The sequence below is a fragment of the Penicillium manginii genome, assembly GCF_028828005.1.
Source record: "Penicillium manginii strain IBT 31320 chromosome Unknown utg000004l:1.0-7231830.0:1.0-7236170.0, whole genome shotgun sequence".
Lineage (NCBI taxonomy): Eukaryota > Fungi > Ascomycota > Eurotiomycetes > Eurotiales > Aspergillaceae > Penicillium > Penicillium manginii.
In genome coordinates, this window is record NW_026643105.1 from 571,822 (window position 1) to 597,823 (window position 26,002).

The window sequence follows — 26,002 nt, forward strand, 5'->3', positions numbered from 1 at the left end:
CCAATCTCTTACTATTTAAACAAACCGGACATCTAGAATTAGTTGCAAACCTTGGGAAGTTAGTATTTCGTATTGGAGTGCCATGAACTGCAAAGAATATGAGACCTCCCATTGGTTGAATTCGAAATACAGTGGGCCCTACTCCAGGCCGATGGTCGGCATCCCATCCATTTAAGATCAATGGCTCACAAAGAGTATTTCAACATCAGTAATTACTCGACAGATAGATCACCCTTTTCATCCTTTTCGGTTCAAACCCTCCATATTATCGATCTAACTTATTTACAGGGTCAAAGTATCTTATAACTACTCTAGTTCCCACTGGACAATGAAAAGTTAATCAGCACGTGACCCTCGATAAGCCCCCGCCGCAATTGGACGCAACAGGCTTAGGGCGGGGCCACTCAATCCTCAACTTTTTTTGAGAGTCATCGCGGGGTCTTTAGTTTTTGCTCAAGCTTAAACTCATTCTGTGAGGCACCTGAGCCATTCAACCTCCTTTATCCAAAGGGAGGATTGGTCTTGACCCGACTTACTTCCACAAAATGTCCTCCGACTCCTACCTTGCCCTCCCGGGTTCGGTGGCGTTCTCCCGCTCTCGCGGACAGGCCATCGCTGCGAGCCTGGGTGTACAGGATGTCCGAGCCCAATGGGTTCACTACATCCACACCTCTCAGCCGCTTGACAACTCGCAGCGTGCTGTCCTGGAGCAATTGCTCCGTTACGGCGACATCAACGACGTTCCTCCCACCTTCACCTCCGATGACGGCAAATTCGATACTTTCTACATCTTCCCCCGAACCGGAACCATTTCGCCATGGAGCTCCCAAGCCACCGGTATCTCACACGTCTGCGGCCTGCGCAACTCTGTGAAGCGTATCGAGCGTGGTATGAAGGTCTCCTGCCTCCGCAATGGCCCCGAAGACTACAAGACCGGCTACATGGATCTGCTCCACGACCGCATGACCCAGATCATTAGCCAAGATGAGCCAGAGCTCCAGTTGATGTTCTCCGAGCACGCCCCTCAGCCTCTCAAGACCATCTCTCTCCAGGGTGGCGCCAAGTCTCCCAAAGAGACCCTCCAAGAAGCAAACAAGGAACTCGGTCTGGCTCTGGATGAGTCTGAGATCGAATATCTCGCGGAGGCTTATGGTCCCAACGGTGCCATTGCGCGCGATCCCACTGACGTCGAACTTTTCATGTTCGCCCAAGTCAACTCCGAGCACTGCCGTCACAAGCAGTTCAACGCATCCTGGGTCATCGATGGCAAGCCCATGCCCAACAGCCTTTTCGCCATGATCCGCAACACCCACAAGAAGCACCCCGAGCACACCGTCAGTGCCTACTCAGACAACGCTGCCGTTCTGGAAGGTAGCGAGGCTGCCTTTTGGGCTCCTGACCCCACCACTGGCGAGTGGAACCACACCAAGGAACTCGTTCACTTCCTTGCTAAGGTTGAGACTCACAACCACCCTACTGCCGTTTCCCCTTACCCAGGTGCTGCCACTGGTGCCGGTGGTGAGATCCGTGATGAAGGCGCTGTTGGCCGTGGCTCTCGCCCCAAGGCCGGTCTCTCCGGTTTCTGTGTCTCCGACCTCATGATCCCTGGTAACGAACAACCCTGGGAGCTTGATGTTGGCAAGCCAAACCACATCGCCAGCAGCTTGGATATCATGCTGGAGGCTCCCATTGGCAGTGCCGCTTTTAACAACGAGTTCGGTCGTCCTTGCACAGCCGGATATTTCCGTACCCTTCTCACTGAGATTGATGTTGGCAATGGCCAGAAGGAAATCCGTGGTTACCACAAGCCCATCATGATTGCTGGTGGTGTCGGTACCGTCCGTCCCCAGCACGCCCTTAAGAACCCCGATGTTGTTAAGCCCGGCTCTTTCCTTGTTGTCCTGGGTGGCCCTGCCATGCTCATTGGTCTTGGTGGTGGTGCCGCCTCTAGTATTGCTTCTGGAGAGGGTTCCGCGGATCTTGACTTCGCCAGTGTCCAGAGAGGCAATGCCGAGGTTCAGCGCAGAGCTCAAGAGGTTATCAACGCCTGTGTTGCGATGGGTAACAACAACCCCATCAAGTTCATTCACGATGTTGGTGCTGGTGGTCTCTCCAACGCCCTTCCAGAGCTTATCCACGATTCCGGCCTGGGAGCGAAGTTCGAGCTTCGTGAAGTTGACAGCGCTGACCGCAGCATGAGCCCCATGCAAATCTGGTGCTGTGAGGCTCAAGAGCGTTATGTCCTGGCTGTCGGTGAGGATTCGATGAACAAGTTCACTGCCATTGCTCACCGTGAGCGTTGCGGCTTCTCCGTTGTTGGTCGCGGAGGCGGCACTTCTGAGGAAGAGAAGCGTCTTATCCTGATGGACCGCGAGTCTACTGAGTACCCGGCCCCCATCGACCTGCCCTTGTCGGTCCTTTTCGGCAAGCCTCCTCGCATGACCCGAACCGTCGATTCGCGCAAGTTGACCCTTCCCGCTGTGGACTCCAGCCTTACCAAGTACCTGCCTTCGCTCACTTCCAAGACCGAGCTGGTTGGTGAGGCCGTGAACAGAGTTCTCTCTCTACCTGCTGTCGGCTCAAAGTCTTTCCTTATCACCATTGGTGACCGAACCGTCGGTGGTTTGACCGCTCGTGACCAGATGGTTGGCCCATGGCAGACCCCCGTTTCCGATGTCTCTGTCACTGCTACCTCTCTGCTCCAGGGAGTGAAGACTGGTGAAGCTATGGCTATGGGTGAGAAGCCTACCCTGGCTCTTATCTCATCCGGTGCTTCCGCTCGTATGGCTGTTGCTGAGTCTCTTATGAACATTGCCGCTTCTGACCTGGTGGACCGTCTTTCCCAAGTGAAGCTTTCCGCTAACTGGATGTCCGCCAGCAGCCACCCCGGTGAGGGCGCTGCCATCTACGAGGCTGTTGAGGCCATCGGTCTGGATATGTGCCCTAAGCTTGGCATTTCCATTCCGGTTGGTAAGGACTCTATGTCAATGAAGATGAAGTGGAAGGACGAGGCCTCGAACGAGGCCAAGGAGGTTACTGCGCCCATGTCATTGGTCATTACCTCTTTCGCCCCCGTTGGCGACTACCGCAAGACTTGGACCCCTGCTCTCCGCAGCTTTGAGGATGTCGGAGAGACTGTCCTCATGTTCGTTGATCTCGCTTTCGGTCGCAAGGCCCTTGGTGGATCTGCTCTCGCCCAGGTCTTCGGTGAGGTTGGCTCTGAGTGCCCTGATGTTCGCGACATGGATATCTTCCGTGACTTCTTCGATGCTACCCAGCAGCTCCAGGAGTCTGGAATTGTCCTGGCCTACCACGACCGCTCCGACGGTGGACTCCTCACTACTCTGGCTGAGATGATGTTTGCTGGCCGTTGTGGTGTCGAGATCATGACTGACAACATCTGCTCCTCCTTCAACACCCCCGACGTTGTCGAGGCTCTCTTTAACGAGGAGCTGGGTGCTGTCTTCCAGGTTCGCAAGGAGCACGAGATTCAGTTCCGCTCTTGCTTCGCTACTTGTGGTCCTCCCGCCGGTCTGATTCACAAGATTGGTCGCGTTTCTGAGCAGCCCAAGCAGAACCTCACCATCTACCACAAGGCCTCCCTGATCTTCCGCGAGACCCGCGCCAAGCTCCAGCAAACCTGGTCCAAGACCTCCTACTCTTTACAAAAGATCCGTGACAACGCTGAGTGTGCCGACCAAGAGTTTGAGAACATACTCGATGACAAGAACCCCGGTCTGTCCTGGAACCCTAGCTTCGACCCCAAGGACCGAGGCCTGCCCATCATGACCAGTCTCTCTCAATATTCACCCTTCACCAACAAGCCCCGCGTCGCCATTCTCCGTGAACAAGGTGTCAACAGTCAGGCCGAGATGGCCTTCGCCTTCAACACCGCCGGCTTCTCCGCCGTCGACGTCCACATGACCGATATTATCTCTGGTCGAGTTTCCCTGGCCAGCTTCGCCGGTCTCGCCGCCTGCGGTGGTTTCTCTTACGGTGATGTTCTCGGTGCCGGCCAAGGCTGGGCCAAGTCCGTCCTGCTGCACGATAACACCCGTAAAGAATTCCAATCCTTCTTCGAGCGCCCCGACACATTCGCCCTGGGTGTCTGCAACGGCTGTCAATTCCTGTCTCGCGTGAAGGAGCTTATCCCCGGTGCCGGCAACTGGCCCAGCTTCGAGCGCAACACTAGCGAGCAGTACGAGGGCCGTGTCTGCATGGTCCAAGTTTCCGACCCGGATCCTTCGCGCCCTGGAGTCTTCTTCCACGGTATGGACGGTACTTCTCTGCCCATTGCCGTTGCCCACGGCGAAGGCCGCGCATCGTTCGCCGGTACCCCCGGCATGTCTGCTAGCGACTTTGTTCGCGAGGGTCTGGCTCCTGTCCGCTTTGTCGACAATGCTACTCTCAAGCCTACCCAGCGTTACCCCTTCAACCCTAACGGCAGTCCCGAGGGTATCGCTGGTGTCCGCAGTCCCGACGGTCGTGTTCTGGCCATCATGCCTCACCCTGAGCGTACCGTCATGAACGGCATTGCCAGCTACAACTCTCCCGATGCCGAGCAGTGGGGTGACATTGGTCCTTGGGGCCGCATCTTCTTCAGTGCCAGACGTTGGGTTGGCTAGAGAGCTTGAGAAGCTCTCACTATCGGTTGTGTCTCATTTCATGTTCATGTTATACGCGTTTCCTTGTCTATAGGTTGTTTATCTTTGGTTATTTTGGAGTGAGATGGGTTGTGTTAAGTTTAAAAGCATTTACGAAACAGAGAATGAAATATAGCACATAGACAATTACTTACCTTCTGTCAATGATTATACTACTATTGTTCTAGGGTGAAGCCACTGGGCAGATGCTTTGCTCTTGACTTTGAACTGACGAGCTATGCATAATACTAAAAGCGATGATCTTCGAGAATTTCATTTCATGAGGCCCTAGTTTCGAGGTTTCTATCCCTCGTCATAAACGCCATATTACCATAGATCATAAGGGAATCGGAAATAAAGAAGCAAACCCCAGTTGGTTGCCATCAATTTATCGCCATAACTCCAGAGCAAATGCAAAATGCAAAAAACCAATCAAGCCATCAAACTTCATTAATTTAAGCCGCTATGACCTGAGCCAGCCTTTCTGCCATTCAAGTCTATCTGCCAGAATATTCCAGCTCGGCATACCGTCAGCACGAGCTACGCCTTTCAACCCATCGGCGACGAAGCTGGCCAGATGGTCAAATTGCAGTTTCACGTTCCGCATCTGCTGGTCATAGGGCGAGTCTCGGAATGATATCGTGAGCGTTTGTTCATGGTCGAACTCATTCTTGTCCTCGTCCCAATCGGAATCGGAATCATCTTCCGCGACTCGGCTGGGACGCAGTGCGTCCAGGTTGATAGTGTTATCTGGGTCTGCCGGGCCTTCTTCAGCTGCGTGAACGGTCTGCAGATCCGCGAAGTTTATCGAAAGATCCAGGAGGTTGATTATAGCTTCGTGGATCGGCGAGAGATTCTTGCTGAGAAGGCATTGCTCTTCGAGAGAGGCCGTATAGGATTGATGAACGGCAATCATTGCATCAACGTCTTCAGCATTTGAGAGCGCCAAGTGGAAATATTGATTTGAGGTAGCTATGACAAAGTATGTGAGATGGGAGTAGAGGGAGTCGAGGAACCATAAGAGGTTGTGGTGGAGGGCATGAACGAGCTTATTATCTTTACCATCTCCTCCAGCTCTGCGCGCCTCTCGTGCGCGTTGTTTGACGATGGCATACTTTGAACGTCGGATCTGGAGGAGAAATGTGGATATGCGCTGGTATGTTGCCATTGCATCTGGAGTGATGATATTGGCGACTGGCCAAGGAAGTACGTAGTCGATGGAAATTGATTCCAAAATTCGGACACTGCGGTTGGGACTTTGGTGATCATAGGTTGAACAACCAGCCGATCGCACAATGAGTCTTGAAGGGTCGATGGTGGGCATGACACTGAATGCCGATCTCGTGACCTCCATTAAGAGGGAATTTATCGTCCCACGAGCGACCCCGGTCCATCAGCTCGAAGATCTTAGTGTCGATCGTGCCAAGGATGCTCAAATCGCTGCCGAGATACACGTGCTGCAAGGCATCGAGCGAAGTCCACAGGCCGCATTGCTCATCAAGCTCCTTCCGCAAAAGACCGGCACTAGAAGAATGGTGGGAATCCACTAGGCGATCGAAGGCAGACTCCACCAGAGAAGAGAAAGGGAGTGGTAGAAATGAGCCGGTAGATTGAGAGTCTTGGAGCATCAGGGCTCCATTTTGTGGGCGTTCGGAGATGTCAGGAAGCGCGTTGAGGTGGCGTAGAAAAACCATGCTCTTGCCGGTAATGAAAATTTTGCGAATGCCGGCTTTGAGAAATTTGGGAATATTCTGTGGTCGATCTACATCATCCAACGTATACCAGTCATGCCAGATAGTTTTGAAATCACGGTTTTCGGCGTGTTTTTGAACAAAGAACGTGTTGTCTTGGGAATCGAGATACCCAGTTTCCATCCAGCGTGAGATGGATGTAGTATAGGTCTTGAGGCAAGAGAAAAATAGAGCAGATAATGTTTCGCTTTCGTCACCCAAAGCTTCTCGCATGCAAACCAAGTCATAAAGCAGGTCAAGACAACGCATGGGCTGGGCCTCCGAACCTCTTTTCAGTCTGGAGATTAGGTCCGACAACAGCTGCAAGTGGCAGGAGTGCTGGCGAACGTCATTGAGCAATTGAAGTAAGCTTACCGTACACCCAGCGGAAAGGTAATTGACTTGGTTCTGTGAGAGCTTTCTGTCAAACTCAAGCAAGCGCTCCTCTATGCCCCGACAAAACGTTTGCATGTAAGGAATCACCTGTGGGGACTTGGTGAAGCGCCGCAAGGAATCAATCTGAGTGCCAATTTCCATGAATGACTGAAGCAGGGACGAGAGGGCTTGACTGGATGAGTGCTTCAATGTATAACTACGATCCATCACGACATCTTCGTCAAGATGCCAAAAGATCGATGTGGGCAGGCCTTGAAGCATGAAAATTGTCTCACGGGCCAGTTGAAGTTCTGTGATGATTTGAGAGGCAAGTTCCTTGCCGCGAGGCACTAGAGCCTTGTTCTCCGATCTCCAGAACTGACCTTTCCTTATGGAAACCAGAAGGTCTCTGTCGTCATCTGCCGGTACGAAAACATCGTCGGGGATAACATATTCAGCTTCTATCCCGCCGTCCAGATTTGACAAGTCCCGGGGAGCTGAAATTTCACTGGCGATAGACGAAAAATCATCATCTGAGGAGCCAGCCGCAAAGTCGACCTCTTCCCAAATGTTCTCGTCCTCGAACGCGGAGTGGGGATTCACATCCAAGTTGGACCAAGATAAAGGACCGTCATCATCAGCCGGTAAGGCTTCACGCTTTGGTAAGTTTTCAATTCTGGACAATAATGATGGGCGGTCTGATAATTGCAGTAGCAGACTCAAAATTTCGGGATGCCATGCATTGGGGTAGTTTTCTAGTTCGGAGAGCCGTGTGCGGAGAGCATCGGCCAATTCTGGTCGATCGACAACCTCGAATTTCTCCTGCAAACCATCCAGTTGGCGCGCAACTGCAAATTGATCAACCCTGCCATGGGGACCAGGGCGGAGAGCCCGTTCCACTCGTCGACGGAGAGTCTGAACGCGCGGCGAGTCCTAGATATTGGATCAGCAAGTGTGGAGAGGAATAGCTCTGTGGGCAGGTTTGGGTACATTTCCAGGCGCGACTTTTGCAACTTCCACGACTAGCTGGTTGGTCAGCTCGCCGAGGGCGAGTACCATTGTGAAAAACTCTCGAGTTGTGAATGTTAAATGTGAATATGATGGTGGTGGTTGATAGTAAAGGTTACTAAGTATCACCGCCCGCGCGTCCCCAGTTGGCGACGATGAACGCTAGTCCCAATGAGGGATAGTGTGGGCCGAGACTCGCCGGCGCGAAGGTTGGTGTTGGCTTGTGTTCTTGCGACTCCTCCGGTCTCCCCCCTTTCACATCAATCCGCAATCATGGCGATCGCACGACCGATTCGCATGCTGGGTGCGGCTTGCATCTTATTGACTCTTTTCCTGGTCTTCCAATTAAACAAGGACCCCCAAAATCCTACCTCCAAACTCACCCATGGCATGACCAGAGATCCTCTTCTAGATCGTGAGTTGCCACTTTCCACTCATCTTCCATAGATCGACCATCTTCGCTTTCTCCCTCAAAAAACTAACCTTCTCGTGACAAATAGCCACCGGAGAACCGGCCGGGAATTTATGGAGAGCCGAGGATCATGACTACGCCGCCGGTAGCGAAAAGTCCAGCCGCACCAATGCCGCACTCATCACCCTGGTCCGCAACGAGGAGCTGAATGACATGCTCAGCACCATGCGGGACCTCGAGCGCACCTGGAACAACAAGTTCAACTACCCTTACATCTTCTTCAACGACAAGCCCTTCACCGACGAGTTTAAGCAGAAGACACAGTCAATGACCAATGCCAAATGCCAATACGGTACGTTCCGAACTCTTGGATGTTATCTCGATTTTACACTCAAAACACGATAGCTAATATAGTGCCCTGTAGAGTTGGTTCCCAAGGAACACTGGGATGTCCCCAAGTGGATTGACAACGAGCTCTTCAAGGAATCTGCTCAGATTCTCTTAGAGGAGAACATCCAATACGCTGACAAGATCTCCTACCACCAGATGTGTCGCTGGAACAGCGGCATGTTCTATAAGCATCCCGCCTTAGATGGTTACCGCTACTACTGGCGCATTGAGCCCAAGGTCCAGTTCTTCTGCAATGTTGACTACGACGTGTTCCGCTATATGGAGGATAACAACAAGACCTACGGTTTCACCATCAACTTGTACGATGCGCCCCAAACCATCAAGACCCTCTGGCCTGAGACCAAGAAGTTCCTTGCTGCGAACCCCAGCTACCTGAACGACAACAATATGATGGACTGGATCACGGATGATGTGGTTCGCCCCGAACACAACAAGATTGCCAACGGCTACTCGACTTGCCACTTCTGGTCCAACTTCGAAATTGGCGACCTCGACTTCTTCCGTGGCGAGAAGTATGATAATTACTTCCAGTTCCTGGATCGCGCGGGTGGCTTCTTCTACGAGCGCTGGGGCGATGCGCCCGTCCACTCGCTTGGTGTCGGTCTGTTTGCTAACGCCGCTAATGTCCACTGGTGTGTTTCACCCCCCCTCCCTCCCACATGCCCATACGTCTGACCCACCTCGCTAATCACAATTGTCGTCACCCAGGTTCCGTGATATTGGTTACAATCACATCCCCTATTACAATTGTCCCAACTCGCCCAAGTGCTCTGGCTGTACTCCGGGCAAGTCCTACGCTGGCGCAGACTGGCTGCAGAAGGAGGACTGCCGACCGACCTATTTCAAGTACGTCGGAACGCACTGAGTGATAGACCGTGACATATTTGTCATTTGACGACACTTTGCATCACCTTGCTTATCTGATGAATATATTTTCCCAACTCGGTGGTTTGGTACCTGGCGTTTAGAGCGGACAACATACCTATTGATGACTTCCGTTTTCCTTCACCTGTGATTCCAGTTTTTTTTTTTTTGCTCTTACACACAAATTACGTTCCTGGCTATGATCTTGCTTCGAGATTCGTGGGTCCAGCCTTCTCTGTACTTATATTGGTTGCACATTGTCAATTCGTCGATGCTTGGTTTACTTCCTGTGCTTAATAGTTGGCAGATTCAAGTTGGTCTTCATTCCAGGACAATTGTTAGTAGACCATAATCTCCCCTACTGCGCGTAGTACTAGTCGTATTCCTAGTACTTCGGATAATTTCGGATATCAGGCTTGGTACCTACTAGGAAGGTAATAGGTAGTAACTGAGTAAATAAGTTCAAGTTGGTACCTATTCGACTTGTGAAAGTGCCAAGTAGCCTTTGATTGGTTACCCCGACGCCTGATAGTTTGCTATTTCTATCATGTTCCCAAACGTAGGCTAACTCTGAGTCTAGTAATAATGACCAGTACTAGTAGTGAACAAAGAAGTAGATTAAGTACCAATCAAGATTGAACCAGATTGTACTTTTTTCCAGACGGGACTAACAACACAGGAGATCTCTAAAGTATGTGTACAGCTTTCTCTCCTACCCTCCGCTCGGCGCGGCCAAAGAGAGACATGTGCTTGGCCAAGGGCGACATGTGTGGGTTGGGGGTAAACTTCGTGAGAGAAAAGTGATGGGGAAAAGGAAACACAATAAAAAATTGTGGAAAGCGCTAATTTACTCCTCCTGGGGGTACAACTCCTCGCGGAGAGTAACGCCCAGCTCTTGGCGGAGGCCCTCGAGAGCCTCAACGTATTGCTTGTACTGCTCCTGGGTCTCGACCTTGGCCTTGATGCCTGTTGCAGGTGTTAGCGGTATGTTCCCAATCTGACAAACTGCTGGGATTCTTGGTTATTTGCGTACCCTCGAAAACACGGACGGCGGTGGGGAAGTCGTTGACACGGCGGGCGGCCTTGAGGGCGGCAGTGAGGACCTCGACGGAGGGGACAAGATCGTAGGCGAAGCAGTTGTTCAGGTTGCGCTGGATAAATCGAATCAGTCATTGGTGCTTTCAAGGTATGTATGTGTGGGCCTTCATGAGGATAGCTCTGCAATTGACCATATATGTCGCAAAGTCGAGTCGTCATTTCCGAGGTTGGGGGTCTGAGATAAGTGATCGTACCTGGAGCTCGAAGACATCCTGCACACCGTCGAATTCCTTCTCGAAACTGCAATTGAGACGAATTGTCAGTAGGTTGCTTTCGAATAGAGCTTGAAATATATTAACGCGGGCTGTCGGGCAGCACTCAGAGAGACAATCTCGAGGCGCGATACCCGGCAACCTCCCGTCTCCTCTTCCGGCCGAAGCCATTGGGTCGCAGGGGTGATCCTACCGAGCAGAGAACTCCTCGAAGGTCTCGTCCTCGTGGCCGGACATGCGCTTGGGGGTGATGCCGAAGAAACGGGCGCGGGTAGCGGCCACAGTGACCGGGGTCTGCACCCGGGAGCGGACGATCGGAGCTCGGATGAAGCTGGCAGGGCGGACGGCGCGGGTCGCGACACGGAAGATAGAGAGAGACGACATTTCGGAGAGGATTTTGGGACCGGAGTCAATGGGGGAGAGGTGGTGAGGGGAGATTCGATGGGGGGGGGGGGAAGGGAGAACGAAGTGTCGTGTTAGCCGGCTGGATTTTGCGGGTGGTGTGGTGTCGACACCTCAGGCCATGATTGGCTGGATCTTAGTCATCACCCGATGTGGCCCGTTGATCGCAAACGCTTCTCCGTGATTGGCCGAGTGATCTGACAGCAGTATCTACTATACTTGAAGCCATCAAGATACCCCGGGATGATGCCTACATTGGCAGCGCAGAAGTTTTCGTAGTGAGCACAGATGGAATATTTGATAGGAAATTTGAAGAGCCCGGGGAGCAGGAAATTGCACTACAATAGGTGTACTGGCAGTACTAATATCGCTTTTCTTGTCCAATGAGATCAGCGATGATATATACCTACTACTAGTTGTAGTATCCAACGCAAATGATTGAACAGTATTACCTAGTAGACACTACTACTCAGCATGATGTTATCCTGACCAGGTGGGCATGGATGCCACGGGCACTACTAGTACTATTACTAATACCACTGGCAGTGGCAGTGGCCACGTTCAAATTTCGAACAAAACTCCAGGGCTAATTGAACTTGTTCAAGCTACCCAGATGAACTTGAATCGTCCGAGTCACCCTGGCAGGTGTTCAATTTGCAATATGTTACTAGTAGAAATTCAACTTGAAGAAATGTGTATGGTACCTGATTGATATGCAAGAATTTACTAGTACAAGTTCCTGGCATTAGGGTACCCTCAGGCTGGACCCGCGGTTGTCATTCAATTAAGCTAAGAACTCCAGTATATATAGAAGACTGCCAGTGACGGTACTGCTAAGTGATACCAGTTACCAGGAGCCCTGGAGTATATACTAGTAGTAAGTATCCGTACTAGTACTCCGTATCCATGAATCCCCACGCCATCCCATTTACGCATTGACTTGGCAAGTGGAGACGATATCATGGATCCAATTACAGAATAAGCGCAGCCCTAACGAACCCCTGATGAGAGTCGTACAGAGTCAGCCTAGGATGAGCTTGTGAATGATACTACACTACCGTGCAGTCATATTCAGCTGCAACCCTCTCTCGGGGATCAATTGGTCGAAATTCCAAGGGTATCGGTGGTCATCTGCGTGGCTACTGGATCGGTGTAATTGGGAGGCCAATATTGGTGCAATTGGTTGGGGGGGCCCCATTTCTTATTTACTTCAGCCGAAAGCGGTGCCAATGGTACCTGGCTGAAGACGGCATGTGATGGGGCGGGGACTGAGTACACTCCATACATTGTGAATCAGCCGATGAAGGGAGTATGATAATGTGTAATTAATATTCTTATAGATATTATGTATTTATAAATATTATAATATTATAATATCATAATATTAATCAATAGATACCCCATGTTTTGATCAAGAAGTATGAAAGAACCTCGGAAGCTGCGGGTGCCCCTTTTCATGCCGCGCTAGTCCCAATTGGTCGGTACCCAACGGACGCGCCGGGAGAGAAAAAGAGAGAGTCCCGAGTCCCTTTTCTGACTTCCTTCTTCATCCACGCGCTCATCGTCCTCTTCTCCCCATTCCTTTCCATTCCTTCTCGCGTGCCTTGTTCGTCCATATCGGGGACCTTCTTCTTCTTTTTTTTCCTTTTTGTGTCCTTTTTGTGTTCGCGACATCCGCCTCACAAGGCCTACAACCGCCGCCATGGCCGACCTCATTCAGAATATCCCAATCCCGACCCTGGACCGTCCTTTTGGCGTCCACCTGTGGCCTCTTTTCGACCAGGCCTTCGACATGGTCATGGGTTACCCCGCCAGCGAGTTCAAGTTCACTGAGGGCGTCACTCCTCTCTCCACTTTCAAGGAGACTGCCACTCTCCTGGTTACATACTACGTGGTCATCTTCGGTGGCCGTGAGGTCATGAAGAAGTTACCTGCCTTCAAGCTCAACACTCTCTTCATGATTCACAACTTCCTTCTCACCGCTGTCAGCGCCATTCTTCTGGCTCTGTTCGTGGAGCAGCTTCTGCCCACCCTGGTGCGCAACGGCGTCTTCTACACCATCTGCGACCACAACGGTGGATGGACTCAGCCCCTCATCATTCTGTACTACGTATGTTTTCCCGATTGCGATCGCAATTCCCCACCCAATTGACCCCCAGAAAGCTAACATCATCTTCTTTCTCCGCAGCTCAACTACATCAACAAATATGTCGAACTCCTGGACACCGTCTTCCTGGTCCTCAAGAAGAAGCCCCTGACCTTCCTTCACACCTACCACCACGGCGCCACTGCTCTCCTCTGCTACACCCAGCTGATTGGCCTCACTGCCGTGCAATGGGTGCCCATCACCATCAACCTGCTTGTTCACGTTGTCATGTACTGGTACTACTTCCAGAGTGCCCGTGGCGTCCGTATCTGGTGGAAGAAGTACATCACCATGCTGCAGATTGTGCAGTTCGTCATTGATCTGGGTAAGTTGCGCAAATCCTGATCAGCCACCAACTCACCGTATGCGCAAAAACTAACACCATCCTATTCGCAGGCTTCATCTACTTCGCTTCCTACACTTACTTCTCCTCCTCCTACTTCCCATGGGCCCCCAACATGGGTCAGTGTGCTGGTGAGGAGTTCGCTGCCTTCGCTGGTATCGGCATCATCACCTCCTACCTGCTTCTGTTCATCTCCTTCTACATCGCCACCTACAAGAAGGAGGTTAAGGTCGGCCGCCCCCGCAGCAACACCGGCAAGAAGTCCCTGATCGACATGCGTAACTTTGAGATCCCCTCTCCCGCTGGTGCTCAGGCCAATGGTAGCCCCAAGACCTCCAACGGTGCTGCCTCGACCGGCCGCTCCAACGGCCCCGTTACCCGATCCCGCAAGGCCTAAGCGAATTCAGTTGAATACTCGCGCGTCCGATGAAAGGGAACGCGCGATAAAATCACATTTCTGATAGTGGTGTATTGCGTCGTCTTCTCTACACAAGAGAAGTCGAAAAAAAATTCTTCGAACATATTGTGCTTCGAGCAGAGCCAGTGCGAATGCAGGGCATGTTGGCTCGGCTTGGCTCCTTCGGTGATTCGATTTATATTGTTTTAATGAATGACCTTTCACGAGACCAGACCCAACTGTCTGGTGGTTCTATGCGGTATGTTCTGGGCTCTGCAGGACGATGGATGGATGCGTCGAAGTGGGTGGTCGAAAGGGAGGGTTTCTCGACACAAAGGCGATTCATTTTCTTTTTTCTTTCATCCGGGTAGGCTGTCGGTCGGTCTCCTGGTTGTATTTTATACTGTGATATTCTTCGGTTCATGTTTGTCGTTATCACCCCTAGTCTGCCGGTGGCAGGCACTTTCTATTGCATCGTTACCTTTATTGTTAGCAAGGTACTCATAGATGCTAGTTCATATATCATGCTAAATGTAATCACTTATGCAAGATTAAATTCTACCAGTAGTGTTATTGCAGATAGTAGTATTACTGGAAGTCTCAAGATGAGATCACGTCAAGGGTCGTGGACGTTTCTAGGTGTGGGCAATTGCAAGCCTCATATTCCAAGATTTCCAAGCCATTGAACACAGATAACCTATTATGAATGTTTTGCTAATGAATAGCAGTCATTTAATTTACGTTTGCTACTTTCCATCACAAAGACAATCATTCACCATCAACTTAGCTTCCTGACCAAGAAATTGTGTTATCAAATCTTCAACATGCGGGTGAAGTTTCCATGCTTTGTTTCGACAACACCAACGGATTTGGACCCAAAATTGGCGTATAGTCTAAAACCAACTGATGAAGACAAAATAAAGTTATCTAGTACATTCTCATCCCCGTAGGGACCAAAATATCTCTAAAAGCGCAGATATACCTTGCCGTTGATAACGTGGGTCCACGGCCATGGAGGTGATTCCTGATAGATACTGGTATGTGCCAGTGTGAGTATGAGAAATCCAGGTTGGCAGCAGGCTCACGAAATGAACAGTTTCCCTGCCGACTCTGGAGTACTTTTTGCCTCTCTTCTTTGAGTTTATTTTTGAAACACCGATCCCTAAGACCGCTGCCAAAGAAGGAGGCATCAAATTGTCCTGGGGGTTCACCTGTGCTCCTTTCTTTGCTTTATGTTTGATTGTCGGGCTATTTTGAATACAGCTTCCATCAAAATAGACTACTTACTAGCACTTATCCTGTACAGCACTAAGGCTGTTGAATGAAATGAGACTTTAAGTATCCAACTCTCACCATTGTGTTATTACCTAGGTATTTATTCCAAACGAACTTCATCCTTCCAACTTAGTGCAGATGATAGTAGTGATATAGTAGTAATCCCACTATAGAAAGAATAAGGTCACTCTTTCGTAATACACATTGCCCTTTCTTAGAGAGTTCTCTGTTGTTATAGAGCTCGGATCTTGTACTAGGTGTGAACCAATCTCACACAAGGGCGTCGAACCGAAGTACTCCGAATATGAAATGCTAATTGCGGAGCTCAATATTGTTTACTTCCCACAGGGCATTGCTTTCGAGGAGACGCAGTTGTCTTTCACAGACAAACATAAGGATGTACCCCGTACCAAGTGGTTGAGATTCTAAGGAAAAGCAAGGACTGTCCCAGCCTACACCTTTATCAGCAACACTTTACACCTGCATATGCCATTCAATAGTTTCCTGCATACGGAAAAACCCCGCACCAACATCAGGAGGCAGTGTAAGAGATTCGGTAACTCAAAGAGAATGATCAATTTGAACCTCTTACTGAACGCGTTACTCCTGATACACATCAACATTGAAACATACAAACAATCCGCGTTGATGGGGTAACCTTAGTCTTCCAAACTTTCACGAAAGCACTAGTACCTAGGTACACACGGTCCTGTGGATGCAGGAACCGAGCCCAATGTTGATTCCTGCAGGAGGCTTGTACAACGGGGGGCAAACAACGCCACGAAGTGACAGGTCCAGACTCGGCATATCCCCGGGATATCACTGAGCGACGATCGTCATAAGGAAGTGAAGAATATTGGATGCTGGATTGCTGCGCTCCGTACTTCATGCTCTGTCTCCTTTGCAAGAATAATTGACAAGATGCTATTCGAGACCGGCCTCACCAGCCACCTTCGCCCCCGAAAGACCTGGGATGCATAGGTATCCGGCGCACGGCGGGACTCAATGAATTGCTGGAGTAATAATCTCCTTTCCAGCCTTCAACGACCGACCGGTAGACTACCAGGTCGATCGGTCGATCAGATCCACTGTAACCAGCGTGGCCGGGAGATTTTCAATAGACCAAAAAGTGGAGAGTAGAATCTGATGCATCGGCTGTCACCCGGGGGGGGGGGTTGGACACGCACCTTGCTTGTACATACGCGATAAAGGCGATCGGACACCAATACAGGCCCAAAATACAGACTTATCTGTGAGCTATTAATTGTTCTTTTGGAATTCTTGGGCCATTGCTCAGAGCAAGCGGCAAGGCAGTCGTGGTTGCGAACAGCGTGGGCGCCTCGCCTCTACCATGTTTTTCAGTGATCACGTTTTCTTTGGGTAAGGACTGGACGAGTTTTCAAGTGACCTTGCCTCGGTGCCTTTGTAAAGGTTAAGGGTAGAAGACCGCGCAAATAGTCCGTACCCTATAGGAAAATTCTGTCGATCGTATAGCGCACTCGGCCCGGAGTAGTTAGTGGCATTCTATACGGAACAAGCCGGACGGACTTGACTCCATTACCGGCTCCCGACGGTAGGAAAAAGTTGGATACTCCGTCCAAAAGCGACAACCAAACATCTGCAGTCAATGCGGGTTGTCGTCATCTCGTGAAGAAGAACTCCATGCCAAGCTGTCAGGAGCTTGGGCGTTAAGCTACTGAGAGAAAAGAGAGTTAGGGCCGGTGTTCCTTGCCTGAAGTGGCGGCTGCAACGGAGAAATGGTTTGCAATGGTGGGTGCCACGGCATTATCTATTGGATTGATAAATGGGGAAGACCTGCAGCCTGTGCACACAAAATGTGACCTATAAATATGCGAAACGTTGGTGTGAAGCTCCGACTGTGTGGAGAAGGGAATTCGCCGATTTGAATGGGGTTGGTCTATGCAAGGAGTCATGGTCATTGCTGAGTTGCCTTAGTGAATGTAATGGCGTGGTGATGTACGGAGTACATACATACAAATCATACATTTAGAACGGAGTCCTCTGTATTGTGGAAAGGAGATGTTGAGAATGGAGGGCTGCACCTGGCCATACCTAGGAGAGTCCTCCTGAGAAAGGATATCGTATTCTTCTTCCTTCACGCCTTGTATTATCATCCTAGATGACCCCTCCGAGGGAGAATATCCCTCTGTTGCATTACAATCGCACACCCCTAGCCCATTAGGATTGAAAGGGGGACGATTGTATGTTAGCTATGTTACTCTGTAGTCTCTCGGAGTAGTCGGTAAGTACACAAAGTATGAAAATTTAGTCATTGCAGAGACCAGATTCACTAAAATCGGCACTTGGGTTACCGGACTCCAATGCAAGTGTGTTTCGAAGTGAGGCTAGTGTCAAACTAAAGCGCATCCCCCAGGGTCAAGGGGAGGAGTTCGTCGTAGCGTGTTTGAACTAAACTCGGCCCCACCGGGCTGGCACGGCGGCTAACTTGGCAATGTGATTACTGCTCGTCCCATGGGTGCAATGGAAATCCCAGTATCCACCTGAGCGCTTCAATTTACAGTGGTCTACGAGTTTTCGGTACGGATGGATACCTCTATCTATAATTCCCGGCATGGTTTGACCAACCCCTGATTTTTCGGGCTCTCTATACAACCCTGGCCCGTCTTTCTACCCTGAAAATCTCCCTTCAATCTAGTTGTCGCCGCCAGTTCTTCCTAGAGGCTGCTAGTTCAGCTCATTCGATCCAATGATGGCTGAACCGACTCCACTCGGAGGTGCAGCCCCAGCGTTAGGCGCATGGGCCATGACCAACGACAGCTCACGTTGATCTATCTAGTTTTTTCCCGACCGTCACTCTACTCGATTTAGGTTTCGTCGTCTCCAGTCTCGCGCCACGAGAGGGTGCGCGTCGCCGGGGGTGAAACTCCTCCCCATCCTATCCCGCTTGGGAGTTCTGATGCAAGGGCATTGGAGGGGTTGGACTTCCCATCCCCCCTCTCTCTCCCTCGACTAATCACATGCTTCATGACCACAAGGACCGCTCGCGCCATCCTCTAGCCATGCAGGAGGTGCAGAATGCAATGCAGAACAGGAAGAAGGAGACCAGCAGTCAAAGAAAAAGCAAGTTACGGAGTACAGAGTACTCCGTAATCAGGGACAGCTTCTTCTACACGTGGATAGGGAGGGACCACCCCCCTCTTCTCAATTGATTTATTTTATATTATTTCAGTCTCCTTTCGGTTATCGGTTCTAATGTCTGTATTTTATTTTTAAATCCCAGCGCGCGCTCCCAAAAAAGGCCCTGGCACTCCTGTGGATTCCTGAAGTGGGACCTAGTTCTTCACGCCTTTTCTCTAACCCTTCTATCCGTTGGTTCCAAGGTACCTACCTGTACTGATTGATGCTATCGAGGGCGGCTCCCCTGTTCATTCGGTTTAACCCTGGTTCCACTTGTCCTTAAAGACCTTTCTCTGCCCGTGTCGTGCATCTGGTGGGATCCCCGTTACATTCTTACACCCGTGCCTCATATTAACCCCGGGGACTGGTCATCTCCTGTTTCTTTTTTTCTCCTTTACTCTGCTCTATTGTCATTACTCCTGCTATTACTTATTACTTCACGGGCTGGTTCTCGAATTATCTGCTCTATCCTGTGGTTCGTTGACGAGCTCATATTTGCATGAGCATCCTGCTGGCTCATCCCGCTGGCAATATGTACGAATCCACCCCATCGTCGTTGGGTCTTCACCGTCTGAGCAGGCAGAGCCTCCAGAAAAGATATGAGTCTGATGAAGAAGATGTATCTGAATCGGATGCCGGTGGCCATGACTTTGTGCCTTCGCCTGTAGGCTCCCAGCGAGCCGCTACATTCGATTCCGACCTTAGCGCCGATGAGGCTTCTCATGATGACCCTGATTCTGATAGAGACGAGCATCTGCTGGCTCCGGATCCTCTCTCAGCCGCCAAACGCCAGCGTCCAGTTTCAATGGATACTCTCAAGCGCAACAGTGATGCCACCTTTGGAGACAGTACCTACGTTTTTGACCTCGAGGATGACATGGTCCTCGAGCTTCCTTCGCCAGATAGTACGCCAGCTCTCGCCTCCAGCCTCTTCTTGAAGCCCTCAATCTATGTACCCCCAACGTCAACACCAGAGCTCAAGTCTCGGTCTCGCTCTGCTTCCCCGTCGTCAATCTTTTCAGTGGAGCACGCCGAGGTTCAAATGGCGAAGAAGGTCATCATGAAAGAGCCACCAACCCGTCCAACCTTGGTCTTCATCAATTCCTTGGGACCACGCTCGAAGGCTCCTAAATCACGACTTAACCAGCCTCGTACTCGGGGGAATCCTCGTGATCGCGAGTCCCGAGTATTCATGCCGAGAACCGAAAGTACCCTCGAAGTGCCCCGTCTGATAGAAGCCTATCCATCACCACGAGAACTTGAAGACAAGGTCTCATCAGACCGAAGCGGCTCTACAAGCTCCACGCCCTCTATGACACCCCTTATGGAAGGTGAAACAACTCCCGGTGCCACAATCGGCCGAGTATCCGAGATCCCCGTCCTCCCATACATCCCACCCTCACCACGAGTACGACCTCAATCAATGTATCGCCCACGATCACGAACCCCAGCCTCCGACAAATCCTTCCCACCACCCTCAACCCGTCAATACCGACCCACAGAGCCCAACCTCCGCCCCATCTCAGTGCGCAGCAACAGCAACACCAGCATGCCATCATCTTACTCCCGCCCAACCTCCCCCTCCCGCGATGATATTCGACCAGGCTATATCGCAGACTATTCGGACGCAGCCTCCCTCACACGAACCTGCAGCCCTGTCTCAATAGCCTCATCCCCTGGAACCTGCCAATCTCTCCACGGCCACTCCTCAAAGCATAGCGTCTCAAATATACTCGCCCATCGCTCCCAAATGATGCGCCATATGTCCCGAAAACACTCCGCATCATCTAGCGTCTCACTGAGCAGTCTCCGCTCCGAAATGGATACTGCCCCCACAAGAAACACGGCCTCTTCCTCTCAACAAGTCCCCAGTCCCGCACCGTATGATCCTCGCATCGTGCGAAAATCAAGCCAGCGCCGACACGGTCGTCATAATAGCTCCGCTCATACCGGGAAGGGCTTTATGGGATTGAAGTTTGGAAAGAGGTCTTTTACAAAGGCTTGATTTGATTATATCCTAATTCCTTCCTCCCGCCCTCTTCGAACCTACCTTACCTACTCTACGTTTTGAAGTGTATTAATTCAGTAATGTTTTCAACGGAGCGGATCTTGTCATCCGATTTTAATGGGGGTTACGGTGGTGTATGGGTGGAAACTTGTTTTTGTTTTCCAGTCTTGGATCTGGATCTGGATTTTGACTTTGATTTTCACTTTGAATTGATTTTATTTTGATTGGCGCTTTATCTGGGTGGTATTTTGTTCTTCAAGTTTTCGCGTCTTGATTATGTTGTTGTTGGCTTTGGAGACAAGGTCTGTCTTCATGGAAAGTTCAATTTGAATTCAACTTTTGATTAGTACGGGGTATTTGCTACTACTACAATATACTAGTTACTAGTCCTTTCGACCTTTCTTTCTTCAGCTTCACCGCTATTTCTACAAGACTAGCTGATCTAACTTTTCTGGGTCTTCTAAAGTTGACCTTTTCGGTCAGTCGCCGTTGTCATTTAAATTGAACCACGCGTTGGCACTTTATTTTGCAGATCACCTGTCTGTCTCTGCTATTTACGGTATTTGGTTCGGCGAATACTAGCTAGTACCATTTCTGTGATTTGAGATAATATGGATAGATACCTAGGCTATGCCCGAATAAACCGAGTCTCTCCCGAGAGATTCATCTTTCCGATTCGCTTTGCTGTTCGAGTCTGAATTTTGAGGCATAGCGATAACGCAACCGCGGAACCAGAATTGAATGGCATTCCCACCACGTGGGAACCGTTGGCTGACTGGCTAGTTACCTATTCCGTTGTGCAAATTCAGAGAGTTGCGCCATTCTTCTCAAATTGTGTAAATTACGTGTTCCCAGCCACACGGTTCTGTCTTTGTCGATCATCTTCACGTTACATGCGCGGAGAACCATGTACTCACTCTACTCTATTCTGCGGTGAAACCTCGGGGGAATCATCCGTGGCCAAGAAGGACGAGCTACAAACTCCGTACAAATTACGGAGAACAGCTAGTAGGTACCATCAAGATCACGATGAAATTGCTCGCCAGAGCTTAAAGGAAATAAATGACGGCACGCAGCTATGTGGTGTATAAGCTAAAATGAATCCATCTGACAACGGGCTCAAAGTGTTGGGGGGGGTTCGACTCGATTCGATTCAGGTTTTGCCTTGCCTACTTCCGTGCCTCCAGGGCAGACTTGATAGCATCACAGGAAGTCTTGGCGTCACCAAACAGCATTCTAGTTCCAGGCATGAAGAACATCGGGTTAGGAACGTCGGCTAGGTAGGTGGAATGTCGTTAGTCAACAGTACTCTCAACAGTACGGGATGTACCGGGGATTAATATAAAGTAAATGAAGTACGTACCGTATCCACTTGACATGCCCCGCTTCATGACAATCACTTCTTTACTCTTCCACGCATGCAGGACGGGCATTCCCGAGATGGAAGAATCCGGCTCCATCGCGATGGGGTTGACAGTGTCGTTTGCCCCGATCACTAGCGTAACGTCCGTATCGCTGAAGTCCTCGTTGATCTCGTCCATCTCCAGCACAACTGCAAAAAAAGGTTAGTCTATGTCATACCTGACGTTGGAGTGGGACTTACTGTCATAAGGTACGGACGCTTCGGCCAGAAGTACATTGCACTGACCAGGCATGCGACCAGCCACAGGGTGGATGGCGAAACGAACATTGACACCGCGGGAACGTAGGATGCTTACGATCTCGGCAAGCGCGTATTGTGCTTTAGCAACCGCCATTCCATAACCGACAATGATGATCACATTTTCAGCCCCGGACAGAGCTTCCACAGTATCATCGACGCTGGTCTGTGTGACTTCTCCCTCGATCTTCTTCTGTGTTTGCGAAGTTGGAGTGGAGAGACCACCGAAAAGAACATTAGTGAGTGAACGGTTCATGGCCACACACATGATGTACGAGAGAATAGAACCGCTAACGCCGATCAGCGATCCCACACTGGTAAGGAGTGGGTTGTCTAGCATGAGACCTTCAGCAACGAGCGCGAAACCAGAATAAGCGTTTAGTACAGTGATGACCACGGGCATATCCGCACCACCGATAGCAGCGGTTGTCGTATAACCTTTCAGGAAACTGAGCAGGGTATTGCCACCAAGACAAGCGGCCGCAATGCCAATGCTTCCGGGTGCCATGGTTAAGAATGCACCCATCGTTGCAACGTTGCTAGCCAGGAGGGTCGAATTGATGACATGACGGCCTGGAAGGATTTTCGGGGTAGAGGACATGCGACCAGCGAGTTTCATGAACGCGACAAGAGAACCGGTGAATGTGACACCGCCGATAAGAACACCCATATACGCCGTGACCATGTGTAGTGTCGTGATATCTTGAATGTCTACCAGCACACTGCCAATACTGGTAAGAACAGCCGCGAGACCTACCACGGAGTGCAGGGCGGCGACGGTCTGGGGAAGTCCGGTGGGTGTGATGCGACGCCCAATAAGCCCGCCAACGATAGCACCAGTACCAGCAACACCAGCAAATTGAATCAGCGTCTCGGTGTCGAAACCCACTGCAGCCAGCGAGGCAAGAATACCGGAGACGACACCAAGAATACCGAATATATTACCCCGACGAGCAGTTTGTTGCGAAGCGAGCGCGGAAATAGAGCTCATGCAGAGAATGGAGCTAACGATGTATCCCGCTTGAATGATACCAGCCATGCCTGTGCTTGCGGCCGCGATAAAGCCACCTCCAAACACAAGACCCGGGACAGCATACAACCAGGGGTATTCCGGTGGATCAGTGGGTCGCTTGAACATGTCCAGCATGCGCTTGCTGACCACAAAACCACCTGATACATTGACGAAAGCCAGAAGAACCGAAGCTGCACCAAGATATTCCGGAATGGTAGTGGGAACAAAACCACCACCCATAATGAACAGTCCACCAATACCAACCATACCGGAGATCGCATTGGTCACACTCATCAGAGGTGAGTGTAGGGCTGGAGCGACGCCCCACACGGCACGATATCCAACCAGACCAGAGAGACCGAATGTCATCATGTTACTCATGAAAGCGGGACCGGTAGCCTTTCCGAGAGCCAGGGTAGCCCCCATCACTCCCGTAACGGTAGTAACTTCACGAGTGACCTTCTGCCAAGGAGTCAATGCAAGTTCTTCCTCTTTCTTCGCGGCAACGGCCGAAGCCTCCGGCTTCGGAGCAGGTGGAGGTGCGGGAGGAGCAGCCGGTGGAATCACCTCGCCGTCCCGGGTGATGATAGATCCGCGAACCACCTCATCCTTAAAGTCAATTCCGAAAGATCTGTCCTCGGGAGCCATCGACAGAAGCAATTTGGTAATGTTATTCGAATACAGGGTCGAGGCCTGGGTCGGCAATCGAGAGGGGAGATCGGTATAACCAATAATCGTGACATCCTTGTAGTTCGCGAGTTGACCAGGAATAGTTGCTTCGCAGTTACCACCCGCCTCGGCGGCAAGATCAACAATAACCGAGCCGGGTTTCATAGCCGCGACCATTTCCTTAGTGATCAATTTCGGCGCAGGCTTTCCGGGGATCAGCGCAGTGGTGATAATAATGTCGACCTCGCGAGCCTGTTCCATGAAAAGCTTCATCTCAGCCTCGATAAATTCCTTAGACATTTCCTTGGCGTAGCCGCCCTGGCCAGCGCCATCTTCCTGGAAATCGACTTCAACGAACTCAGCACCAAGCGATTGAACCTGTTCGCGCACAGCGGGACGAGTATCGAAACCGCGAACAATGGCCCCCATTCTCCGGGCCGAGGCAATGGCACTCAAACCGGCCACACCCGCGCCGATGACGAGAACCTTACTCGGGGGAATTTTTCCAGCAGCAGTAACTTGACCAGTCAGAAAGCGACCGAAATGGTTTGACGCTTCCAAAACAGCCTTGTATCCAGCGATATTGGCCATTGAGCTCAGGGCATCGAAGACCTGAGCTCGCGAGATCCGGGGAATTTTGTCCATAGCAAACGAAGTCACACCCCGAGCAGCCAGAGCATCCACAATAGACTTATTCTGAGCCGGGTACAAGAAAGAAATGATTGTAGAGTCTTTGCGAAGAGCCTCAACCTCATTGAAAGGGCCATCGACCTGGGGGTTCCGGACCTTCATGACAATGTCACTCTCCGAGTAGACGGTATCGCGGTCGACCAGGGTCGCCCCGGCCTTTTCGTAGGCATCATCCAGTAGTTGTGCACCTTCACCTGCGCCGCGTTCGATCAGAACCCGGGAGAAGCCCTTCTTGAGAAGCAGGGTTACATTCTGGGGGGGTGATGGCGACACGGCGTTCATTCTCGTGAGTCTCGCGGGGCACACCGACAGTCAACGAGCTATACGGAGTGACTGTGACAGGATCCGAGTCGGTAGGAGTGGTGGAGGCCGAGCGTTTGGAGAGAGTCCATTGAGGTGAAGGAAGCGCGGGTCTCTGTCTCTTGGAGGGAGATGAAAGGAAGCCATGCTGACGAAACTGGGAGACTGAGTATTTTCAAAAGAAAGGAAATTAGCAACTGAACTGGGCTGGACTGAACGGGAATAAACATAAGGATGAACATGCATAGTCTATTGCATGACTCACCGTGCGTCAACAAGGGTTTCCCCGCGCGCGCTATATTGGGGACGAGACAAGGTCCCAGCGACCGCAAGGGCAACGCGACACTCATGATAGTGTCGAGAGCGACCAAGGGTTAATAGCGCATTGAGGGGAAGTTCGCAGTGGGATAGGAGAGAGAGGAGAGGAGAGGAAGTAAAAAAAGAAAAGAAAGAGAGAAGAGGGAGAAGGTGGAGTCACCTCGGAGAAGAAAGGAAGGAGCAAACCCTTAAGGAAGTAGCGATGATCGGAGTCAACCTCAACGTCAACCCTCTTTTTCTTTTGATTAAATAGACTTCACTCTACGGAGTAGTATTCCATTTCCCCGATGAAACGGTACGCGTTAGTTCTGGGTTTGACTTGCGTTTGCGCCCTGGCTTTCTGGAACAGAGGATTGGTCCAATTTTCACGCCACACTTAATCCCCGCGGGGGGGTTTGTGGAGGAGATGGGGTCGGATCTCCCGGATTCTCCACCGTGACGTTTTGGTTCATCGCCAGCCATCCTCTATCCCGGCGGGCCGACAATATCAGAGGGGAGATTCATGCCGATGAATATCGAAAGAATAATATGGGCCGATTTTGAAGCATAGAAAATACCCGATCTTCAAGTACTTCCATGCCGATGCTATGCGATGTAAGGCGATGCTCATCTTCCCCGCACGTCGCATTGCATCAGCTTGGTCCGCGCCGAGACGAGACGGTGGTCAATGCTGGGATAACAAGTGCCGGCTCCGGAACTAATGTCTTTTGAGGGGAAGGGAAGTGCTTCTGTCTATGTGTTACATTAGTTCAAGTTACATCCTCAATAAACTAGCAAGAACATCTATCTAATTACAGCCATATGGTTAGCATGATGGTAGCTTTTCTTATTGGAAAAGAAATAGAGCACAGGACCATCTCGACCCTCTTT

At 50.8% G+C, this 26,002-nt stretch overlaps 7 protein-coding genes across 7 annotated transcripts; 4 read left to right on the plus strand and 3 right to left on the minus strand.

Annotated features, from left to right (window-relative positions):
* Positions 1-545: 545 nt before the first annotated feature.
* N7533_003914 (phosphoribosylformylglycinamidine synthase) lies at positions 546-4,625 on the plus strand (the record flags this gene model as incomplete). Its single annotated transcript, XM_057100564.1, has 1 exon — positions 546-4,625. The coding sequence occupies one exon, from the start codon at positions 546-548 to the stop codon at positions 4,623-4,625; it is 4,080 nt and encodes a 1,359-aa protein (XP_056960194.1).
* A 481-nt stretch (positions 4,626-5,106) lies between these two features.
* On the minus strand, positions 5,107-7,807 carry N7533_003915 (uncharacterized protein; the record flags this gene model as incomplete). Its single annotated transcript, XM_057100565.1, has 3 exons — positions 5,107-5,837; positions 5,938-7,681; positions 7,739-7,807. 3 exons carry the CDS (start codon positions 7,805-7,807, stop codon positions 5,107-5,109), a joined length of 2,544 nt encoding a protein of 847 aa, XP_056960195.1.
* Positions 7,808-8,029: 222 nt separating this feature from the next.
* Positions 8,030-9,444, plus strand: N7533_003916 (glycosyltransferase family 15 protein; the record flags this gene model as incomplete). Its single annotated transcript, XM_057100566.1, has 4 exons — positions 8,030-8,171; positions 8,257-8,520; positions 8,593-9,211; positions 9,288-9,444. The coding sequence occupies 4 exons, from the start codon at positions 8,030-8,032 to the stop codon at positions 9,442-9,444; spliced, it is 1,182 nt and encodes a 393-aa protein (XP_056960196.1).
* An 846-nt stretch (positions 9,445-10,290) lies between these two features.
* N7533_003917 (cytochrome c oxidase subunit VI) lies at positions 10,291-11,137 on the minus strand (the record flags this gene model as incomplete). The annotated part of the gene is made up of 4 exons (XM_057100567.1): positions 10,291-10,409; positions 10,477-10,594; positions 10,736-10,781; positions 10,947-11,137. The coding sequence occupies 4 exons, from the start codon at positions 11,135-11,137 to the stop codon at positions 10,291-10,293; spliced, it is 474 nt and encodes a 157-aa protein (XP_056960197.1).
* Positions 11,138-12,857: 1,720 nt separating this feature from the next.
* On the plus strand, positions 12,858-14,041 carry N7533_003918 (elongation of very long chain fatty acids protein; the record flags this gene model as incomplete). The annotated part of the gene is made up of 3 exons (XM_057100568.1): positions 12,858-13,265; positions 13,344-13,626; positions 13,698-14,041. The coding sequence occupies 3 exons, from the start codon at positions 12,858-12,860 to the stop codon at positions 14,039-14,041; spliced, it is 1,035 nt and encodes a 344-aa protein (XP_056960198.1).
* A 4,966-nt stretch (positions 14,042-19,007) lies between these two features.
* Positions 19,008-20,480, plus strand: N7533_003919 (uncharacterized protein; the record flags this gene model as incomplete). The annotated part of the gene is made up of 1 exon (XM_057100569.1): positions 19,008-20,480. The coding sequence occupies one exon, from the start codon at positions 19,008-19,010 to the stop codon at positions 20,478-20,480; it is 1,473 nt and encodes a 490-aa protein (XP_056960199.1).
* A 1,172-nt stretch (positions 20,481-21,652) lies between these two features.
* Positions 21,653-25,164, minus strand: N7533_003920 (putative nicotinamide nucleotide transhydrogenase; the record flags this gene model as incomplete). Its single annotated transcript, XM_057100570.1, has 5 exons — positions 21,653-21,759; positions 21,847-22,035; positions 22,087-24,708; positions 24,764-24,979; positions 25,080-25,164. The coding sequence occupies 5 exons, from the start codon at positions 25,162-25,164 to the stop codon at positions 21,653-21,655; spliced, it is 3,219 nt and encodes a 1,072-aa protein (XP_056960200.1).
* Positions 25,165-26,002: the final 838 nt, after the last annotated feature.